This window comes from Gordionus sp. m RMFG-2023, chromosome 4 (genome assembly GCF_954871325.1).
Source record: "Gordionus sp. m RMFG-2023 chromosome 4, tfGorSpeb1-WG-v2, whole genome shotgun sequence".
NCBI lineage: Eukaryota > Metazoa > Nematomorpha > Gordioida > Chordodea > Parachordodidae > Gordionus > Gordionus sp. m RMFG-2023.
The window spans coordinates 30,037,645-30,047,639 of NC_088778.1; the positions used below are offsets into that span (position 1 = coordinate 30,037,645).

The 9,995-nt window shown below is 30.7% G+C and overlaps 1 protein-coding gene across 4 annotated transcripts in view; it reads left to right on the top strand.

The window, feature by feature from the left end:
• LOC135927777 (uncharacterized) overlaps positions 1 to 9,352 on the top strand; it is an 88,491-nt gene extending 79,139 nt beyond the window's left edge. Inside the window, exons 21-25 of one of the 4 annotated variants that reach the window (XM_065463955.1) lie at positions 555 to 635; positions 736 to 820; positions 2,003 to 2,314; positions 4,030 to 4,150; positions 9,107 to 9,352. In XM_065463955.1, the coding sequence (XP_065320027.1) occupies positions 555 to 635; positions 736 to 820; positions 2,003 to 2,314; positions 4,030 to 4,120 (569 nt within the window). In that variant the 3' untranslated portion in view covers positions 4,121 to 4,150; positions 9,107 to 9,352. Of the gene's footprint in view, positions 1 to 554; positions 636 to 735; positions 821 to 2,002; positions 2,315 to 4,029; positions 4,151 to 8,864; positions 8,884 to 9,106 lie in introns of those variants that run through there. The other 3 variants (XM_065463956.1, XM_065463957.1, XM_065463958.1) reach the window with 3 other exon arrangements.
• Positions 9,353 to 9,995: the final 643 nt, after the last annotated feature.

A 9,995-nucleotide genomic window follows, 5' to 3' on the forward strand; every position in this document is an offset into this window, starting at 1 on the left:
TTCATTATTATTATTTTCTGGGGTTTTGATATTAGGACAAGGATATTTTAAGAGATTTAACATTACAATATTGTTTTACTAAAAATATAACTATTATAAATTAGTAATATTTTTTATAATTGCTAAATAGAAAAACTTATTAAGTCCCGAGCCCGTCCTGGAACGAATTATAAAATATAATGAATTCAGAAATCTAGACCCCAGCTAAAGAAAACTACTTAACATGGTCGCTTCGGACCTAAAATGAGCCTAATTTTTCGATTAAATTTAAATGATATCAAATAAATCAAATCTCGATTAACACATTTATCAGCATAAATCTCTAATAAACCTTAACAAAATTCATAATCCAAATTGATTGACATTCCTTATAATATGCTGTTATTTAAATTATTTAATTGCCATTTTGAACAACTACAACACACCCATTCTTCATAAGCCCAGTGTCCATCTCCACTATGAAGTTGAAATATATCGATTTTCAGATTCATCCAATCATCATATCTCTGCCATATATATTATTTTTATATGGATGTAAATTATTTTTAAAAAAGATGCCTTTTCTCATCTCAAACACAGCCTTACGGATCTGACCAAAACGCTCACTTTCGACAATTACGATGTCGCCCATAAAGGTATCATAACTTATCTCACATTTTAACCGAAATCCTTAATTTTAATATGGTATATTAATTATCACCGCTAGGTGTCCAAATAATATATATTTAATTAAAGTGTTATATTTCCTTTTATCGATATTAAAAGGTTTAGGACGCAAAAGCATGTATTTCAAAATGTCACCTTTCAAATCAAACAAAAAGTATTTACCTTATTACTATTATTTTAAAAAAGAAAAAATACAATGCCATTAGTTTTATTCGGAATACTTGATGATTTGAAATTTCTCAAATTTTTAAAAAATTATTTTTCGTGGACCATTTTTAAATTCATACAATATAATTTTACCGGAAATATATTCCCAAGTAAAAAAAAAATCCGTCATAGGCCACCCGAAACCCGCTAATTCTTTTAATACACACTTCCGGACGCGGTCAAAGTTTTTGAAAAGCTTATAGGGGCGAAATCTCAAATGGCGTTGTTAAGCGGCCCAAATTTTAGAAACGCTTAATCCAATATTTTAGCCAAAAAATAATGCAAGATTCGAGATTTCGCTCATAGATGGCAGAAAGGCTTGGACATCCAAAATCTCGAGTAGCTATCATCTTATTTAAAATTGGCTATATCTAGCCATTTAATTAACAACACTAATCACAAACTTGAAATATTGATTTTAAATCTCTATTGGATTATTTTAAATATTCAACGAGCCCTGCTTGACTTTACTGCAGAGTACCTGCTTTATGAGTTTCACATGGGCTATGAATTTTTTGTATATATATATTTTTTTTAAATTAACATAAATATCGATATACACATACATTTAAGAGAGTTAATAGCTTTAAATTTTTTTCGAATTTATAAAGTAATCATTGCGAAATAAAAACAATTTTCATTAAAATCATATTTTTTTAAAAAAAAATTTAACATAAATGGTTTAAAATTGAGTGATTTATAATCCTCAAGAATTCCAGAAAAATTTGCCATATTTTATATAACAAATATACTAATTTTTTTTTTTTTTAAAAAAATGACATTAATTAAGCTATTAAGAATGATAGTTAAATTATGCAGAAGACGACATGCTACAACTAGTGTTGTTATACGGCTCATTTTGAGCCTATTTTTTAAAACGGCTAACTTATTGCCTAAGCTTCTAGATTTCTATAATATATGTATAGACCTTTATTCCTTCTATGAGCAAAATCTTCAGACTTGCGTAATATTTTTCTGGATGAAATATTGAGTTAGCCGTTTTTAAAAATTTGCTTAAAACGAGCCGTTTAACATCGCTAGTTACAGCTAATTTAATAAAAAGGTTCAAGAAACTTAATTTAAAATTAAATAACAAATCTCTGAATAATTATAATAAATGCTTCACTAGATATAAATTAGATAGTTGCAAGCTTATTAAATCCTATTCCTTTCCGTTTCTCGGAGCCAAGGGTCGGCCCAAGTACGCGGAGGACCCTGTAGCCCCTCTCGTCAAAGTACGTCACCCCTCCTACTCAAACAGCATGTACCTTAATAGGTACACTATAAACGATTCGCACTTATCTTCCACAAAAACTTTGTTCAACGCGAACCAAGAAATCCTAGATGATACGTTGACACCCAAAATGTCCGATAAAACATCTTATAAACTTGCGGAAGATTTTATAGCGATTGTGGACGATAAAATAGACCACCTTTCACGGTTAGGTTCATATTATATAATTTTTTTTGTGGCTTAGCTATCTTACAAACTCCCACAAGGTAATAATTTTAAACAAAATAAAAGGCGCGAAATTGTAAAGTCAATGTGAGAATTTGAAGGTAAATCATTATTCTACAAACCTTTGGGAGGAGTTAAAATTTAAAAGGAATGCGAGTAAAAAGCTGGCCTTTCTAAAAATGTGTTTATGAGAAAATAACTATTTAGTATTGAATCCCTTACCGATAAATGTATAATGCTAACAGAGGTGCGAGTAATTTTTCTAGTATGTCGCATTACCCCTCTCATTCTTTGTTAGCGCGAATTTCGCGGCCAATTATACAAAATACGCTATATTTTTACATTCTACATGGCAATTCGGTGCTAACAGCGAATGAGGGACCCTGCATTCACAATTAGCTAGAATTTGCGGCGAACTATACAAAATATTACTGACTGTATTTTTATATATTACCTTAAATTCGTGATAACTATGAATGGAAGGTTAACGTATAGAAAATTAAAACATAAAGTTCAATTATAATTTTCAAAAATATGAAAAATCATTGGAAAATCATTGTAGTAAGAAGTGAGAGCGGTTTATATCAAGCAAAAAGGGAGGAAAATAATTATAAAGAAAATGATTTATAAAATTTGGTTATATCGGACTAAAAAAAATAATCAGTAAATACTTACTAAGGCAAATAATTAGGAAAATGCAAAGAAAATTAAACTAAAGAAATTATAAAATACTATTAAAAAAATGAATTGAAAACAAATATAAAAGTAATGGAAAGTTAAGAAAAATGAGAATAAAATTTTTTTTTAAATAAATGGTGGGAAAAACTCGAAATTAATTTGAAATGAGAGAAAAATTGAGTTTCGAAAAAAGTTATCAAAAATAGATGGAGAGAATAAAAAAGTACGCAAAAATATTGGAAAACCCCGGGTTAAGATTTTATAAAAAAAAATTGATAAAATTCTCAAAAATGAATAAAAGAGAACAAAAAATTTTAAAAATTATCAAATATTCCCAAAATCTTGAAAAAATTTCTAAAACCAAAATTAGCTCCCTAGCTAAATAGTTAGTAAACTAACTCATTTTGTAAGCTAGCTAGTTTGTAAAATACATATATATATTAACGATTTAAATGTCTTCGCATATGAGAGTCAGCTATAACCATCATTTTATGGTCCACATTGACCAAATGATATTAATTTGATATATTATAAATATATCAGAGATCTACAGAGCCCGACCAGAGCATGATTTTAAAAGAAAAAATTGAAAATCCGGGCCGGGCCGCAAAGTTATCATATAAACCGATCCGGGTTTAAAAAATGTGTGTTTTTTTAAATCCAGCCTAGCCTGATGCATCCGATATAAAAATTTATTGTTTTTTTTTAAATTAAATTTCTAAAATAAAAATAGAATAGAAAAAAATTAAGGGAAAATCAATTCCAGAAAAGTATTTCCCAAGCCCGGAGATTTTGCTCATAGATGGCACAAAGGTTTAGACATCTATTAGCAAAATCTCGAGACTTGGGTAATATTTTTCTAGCCCGTATTTTTTGAATCGATTTAAATCGAGTCGTTTAACAACACTAATTGTCTACTATGCATGTTATGTACACTTTCTAAACCCATATTTTTAATATGAATACTCTCCAATTTAGGTATAATATTGAATTTAAATTTCTATTTCTATTATATTAAGACGAATCACTGACTTGGAAACGCATTTAAATACCGAAATATCTCAAATAAAACAAATGTTGCAAACCTTGGTAAAATCCATCGATTATTAACCAAAGCCTCTCGACTTAGTTTAATTGAAGGTATTTCAAATTAAAGAGTATATAATATAATATTATATATCATTATATCCAAAGAGAACAAAGGAAGCTTATTCATCAGAGTTTGCAACCTGAGGCTAGAACGCCTAGAACTGATAAAAATCAAATTTAACTTCTGGAAAACTCTAGTTAGAACCGGTTTTAACAAGCACCTAATTTACATGGGGGATTCGGAAGGAGCTCTTTTAGTTTAATAACTCAGGGGCGATTTTAAACATTTTAAAGATCTGATTTAACCGGAAATGCATTCTCCAGCATGTGTAGAGCACCTACTCTATGAATTATCAGAATATTCACAATTTTTTTTTATTTTTTTAATTCATATGAAAAATATCATTAAAAAATAATCGTCGTGGCAAAATTGTTTGGAACTCATATTGTGGAAAACTCTTTACATGATGGAACACATTTCCCGCCAAATCAAATTTTTAAAAACTTAAAAATGGCTCGAATGATTCAAAACTTTAGAGATTCTGAATTCCCATAGATTCCCAATATGGCAAATACACTGTGTCTAAATTGAGCTGTCACCCTTTTTATTCTAGCGACATAGATTGAGACAGTGGGATATATTATCAATGCATTTTGCAAATTTCATCAAATTCTATTAAAAGGGTCCAAAGAGATTGACATTCCAAAATTGGACAAGCATAATTCGAACTTTCCAACATCTTTAATGATAAAAAATTATTTTTTTTGTGAACTGCATACATTATTACTTGCTCTAAAAAAAATATGATCGTTTCTATTTAAGCAGGCGATAATAAAACAAAATCTTTCTCATTTCTTTTATTTTTTAAAAATTATATATATTTAAAATAACATGTAAACTATTTGTAAAATAAAATTTATATAAAAACTATATTAAATAAAATAATATTTAAACATTTAATTAGGTATGATCAACGGGGCTTATAGACCCATGTATGGATATGCAATTAGACCGGCAGATTTCAGTTGATAATATCTGTCGAAGGTAGAAGCCTTCTTTTGGGTCATTGTGATTAAGCGTAACCTTTGCCCTATTGTTTTGAATAATTGGGCTTGGGTTCCAAATGATCCACAGGTATCTGAGACTACCGGAACAAACAAAACATTATTAAGGTTGCTATATTTGTTTGTTTTTGTGTTTTCGGCTTTCGTGATAGAGTTGGAAGAAAAAGATCTGTTAAAACGATCCACACAAGTATAATCCCAGGTGAGAGGTAGACCTTGGTTCTAAGGGACTAGCGTCATACCATCTGGTCTGGTTTGATTGTCGGGGCTGAGGCCGGATGGTTCCAGGGTGGAGGGAATATTTAAGGATTTCAAGGTTCTGTTGATGATTGAATTGATAGCATGATGTCTGGGTAATCTGCCTTTTGAGAAACGACAGTGAAGGGGGTAGTGTCCAAGACTATCGATGTGGGTTTCACATAAAACGCATGATGGAGGTGTTACGATTTCACATCATAAGCGAAGGCCTATGGCTATTCTGAGTTCTTCGTTGGTTAATAACAAGCCTAGATTAGAACTAGGTACAGCTTCTAACCATTCATATCCTAGATGGCATATGGGTGATGTTGGAATTATTGGATCTGGATATTATTGTCATTATGTATAATTGGGTTAGGGTTTTGGTGGAGAAAGAGCGATGGAGATTTTCTTTGAACAGCTTTGAAGTAAGTAATAAACGCAATGCTGTATCAATGGAAAGTTCCAGTCTCTTTGCTTTAGTGAATCTGGATATGAGATTTGGGGCATTTTTGCTCCAGAGCTCTAGTGCTGCCGTTCGATGTGGGTCGATATACAAGTCTCTCAGTGTGTGTCGAAATTTAGCCACTGAGGATAGAAAAGCTAAAATGCTTAGGGATATGGGGGATTGTATGCCTATATCGCCTAGCTTTGGTGGAAGAGCCCCTTGCATCCAGGAGGATGATGAAAATTTGATATTTAATATGGATTCGAGAATTTTTTAAGTGGACTTCGAGGTCCAATAATACCTCAGGGGATGTGAAAATTGTAAATGAACGAAAGGCGAGTAAAATTTTTGGAATGAATAAAAAAATTTCCAGTAAATAGAAAGCCTGGTGAGCAGGTAAATATTTTAGAATATTTTTCATTCTATTAAATTTAGCAAGGACATCTCTAAAATGAAATATAGCGTTTTCCCCTCCAATAGGTGAACCTAAATGGGTAAAGTTGGCTTTGTCCACTAAAATAAAATTTTCGGGTGGGCAGTCTGATTCAGAAGGGGAATAAAATTCACACTTATGAGGGTTTAGTGAAAGTCCTGTAATAGGAGCTAAGTGATTTATAATTGATGGAATGTTTATGATTTCGTTATAAGGGCCTGCTAGTGTGCCATCGTCCAGGTACCATACATTTAATTTAAGATCACAATTGAAAGAGATCTCTTTTATAATTAATTGGATGCCTTGGCAAAATAATACCGGAACTAAAGTATCTCCTTGTTGGATGCCTAGTTTAGAGAGAATAATAGAATCATTAAATTTTAAAAAGGTGGGTTGATTGTAACATGCAGCGATGTATGTTGTATAATCTGGGAAAGTTTACAAAAAGAAGGTATAAAATGTTCCCTCCTAAGTGAGTTGAAAGCAATATGTAGGTCGATTTTGAGAATGCATTGATCATGTGTATTATGGGGGATGACACGTGTCTAGTGGGATGCAGCCTCACATCCTCCAGGAACATTAAAACCAAGCTGGTTTGGTTGTAGTAGATTGGATAGGTTAGACTTTATACGGGAGCTAATTATTTTGGAAATGATTCGCCGGAAGAGTGACCCTATTGCAATAGGCCAGATGTCCCCATTGATTATATTTAAGGATATTAAGCGGGCTCCAAAATGATGGGCTGAATGAGATTAGGTATATTATTATGAAAGATATGATTAAGCAAAATGGTGAATTGTGTAAGTATGTTTTGATATAGGGGTTTAGTTGGTTTAATTATATCTTGGAGATAAATGGCTCGAAAGCCATCGATGCCTCCTGAAGAATATTTTTTGAATGTCTTTTCCAATATTTCCATCTCGGTTAGTGGAATGGGACGGGCTTTCCCTCAATCTTAAAAAATGCGTAGATAGTGGAAGGATGATTTGTGAAAAAAAAAATCTTGAGGATGTTTAGATTGCATGGCTATGAGAGTTATAACATTATTGGGGGCCATAGTATCACTTGAACAGTCTATGTTGATAACTGAATTTACATTGCATAGGTTTATTTTATTTTCAATAAGCTCGGCCTTTTTTTTATCTGTCAAAAGCTTTTTGAAAGAATGTGGAGGTTGTTTGGGAATATTAAAATAAGTATTATCATTTGAATTTAATGTTTTTTTGATGCTTTGTGTTAGATTTGATTTTGATGTTGGAAGATGTATATTTAAATATATAAATGATAATAATTTAATCCAATTATCTAAGCTTTTAATATTTTTATTTAGGGTGGTTAAAATAGCTAAAAAAATTGTGAAAATATAATTCTGGCACCTTTTGGCATACGAGCTATTGTGGGGGTGGGGGGGGGGGGAGACTTTAATGGTTTTCAGCAAAAATGATTTGATTTTGATTAAAAATATTAAGGAGCCAAAAGTATTTTTGAAAGGATTTCTTAGCAGAAACTGATTTATCGCAACCTTGAATCCTATGAAAATTGATGCTACCGGATCAGCAGAAAAAAACGGTATGGTGATAGTAGACCAAGCACAGCTCATACTATGGAAAATGTTGATTCTGCTGAAACGCTCCTATTGAGACAAGAAAACCGACCTGACACCCACAGAACAATTTGTCAAGTGCTGGTATTTCGCACACTTCAGTGCACCTGAGATTTTCCATAAAGATCTGCAGCTGAAATGCTTAAAAAACCTTAGAGATTAGTTCATCATGTGATTCACGATGAAAGGCTGTTTACAACTTTACAGGTAAATTTTAAAATGATAGGATATATACATCGCAGTTCCAATGAGAAAAACAAGTTGCCGCCAATCGATTTCTTCCTAATCTTTCAAATTTCTCTAAACTCGTCATGGTTTCAATAGGGGCACCAAGTCTTAGCTGAACATAGATCATCTTTATCGATCCAGGGGTAAAAATTAATGATGCATGCTATCGTGACATTTTACTCGGTAAGAACTTATCCTGCTATTAAACAATTATCGGGCAGTAAATTTTTTCATATTCTAGCAGAACATTGTGAGCTCACCGAGCTAGATAAACTGTTGATCCGCTTTCAAGAAAAACTCCAAATTTTATCTCACCCACTCTTTGGGCCCTAATCACCCTGATCACAATCCGGTCGACTACTATATAATATAGCGTCCTTCAATAAAGTATTTAACAAATCCGCATACGCGATGTTGACCATCTCAAGCTGCGACTTGTGGAGGTTTTGATCAAGGAATTGATGATAGTGCAATCAATGAATGGCGAGATCGCCTTGGAGCGTCTATTCGAGCCAATGGCTCATTATTCTAAGCATCAGCTTTGAAAAACAACATTTGGATCAAATTAATTTTAAAAGTTGATGCTTTCATGTTTTTATCGATTAAAGTTTGGTATGGAAAGTTTGAATTTTGTTTGTCCAACTTTGAATCTGGATAATTTTTGACCCTTTTGAATAGAATCTAATGAAATTTGCCCGAGAAGGTTGAGATCATTTATCCCTCTATCAATATATATTGAATTATTTTTTAGAATTGAGAATTGCCAAAATAAAAAGGAGTATCCGTTCAATTGGGACACAGTGTATATTGTAATTTTAAAGAAATAGATTTTTAAAAACCCTGGGATCCGGCCAAATTCTAAAAACATGTAGAAAAACCTTAAAACTCTCTTGATTTATGCATATATCGGAAATCAATCTGCAGGTCAAAATTTACTCCGCAGAAAGTCTATGACGTATACTATATTACTTGTTATAATGTGTTTAATTTAAGGTACGGTCCTATTTTATATTCGATGAAATATGAACTCTTGGACTAACGTCCTAAGAATCAAATCAAATAAACTTTGAATAATTATACTCAAGGAAAATAGAAATATATTATTTAAAATTAAAAATTATTTTTAATAAAACTAAAACTGTATTTCGTATTATATCATTATACAAATAAATATATGAAAATGCTTCGATTTATTTATATACAGATATTTTTTTTTAATATAAATTTTTGGGATAAATGATTTTTTTTACTCTTAATTTATTATCCGGTGATTATATTTAATATATAAAACTTAATATCCAAAATAATAAATTTTTTATATAGAATTATGCCTTTGATATTACATTACATATATAGAATATAATAAAATATGATATATTTTTGTGTTCAAAATTATACAATCACATATAAATATTTAATTTTGCAGAAAAAACTTATTTTATAAAAGTTACCACAATATGCCAAATATTATTTTTAAGGTCCTTCTATAAGTTTTGTAATTTCTTGCATAATGAAATCTAAGATTTTTTTGAAACTTAAAATCATTATTTTTTTTTGAAGAAAGAATATTATTTCAAAAGAATTTGGTAAAAAAAAACTTTTATTTTTCCTTTTGGTCAGTATTTAACATATTTCAGGAAACTAAACAACCCAAGAGTAATAGTCCGGTCATCAAACTATACTAAATTTAGAAATAATTGCTTATATTTTTTTTCTAAATAATTTGCAACTAAGATAGAGGAATAGATTAGTTAGCATAAATATTCAAAATTATTAACTAAATATTAAATGAGTGAATAAAGAATGAATAAATGGAAAGATGAATGAATGAATTAAAAAAAATTTTAATGCATTATAAATGCTAGAGCATAAAAATCTCAAT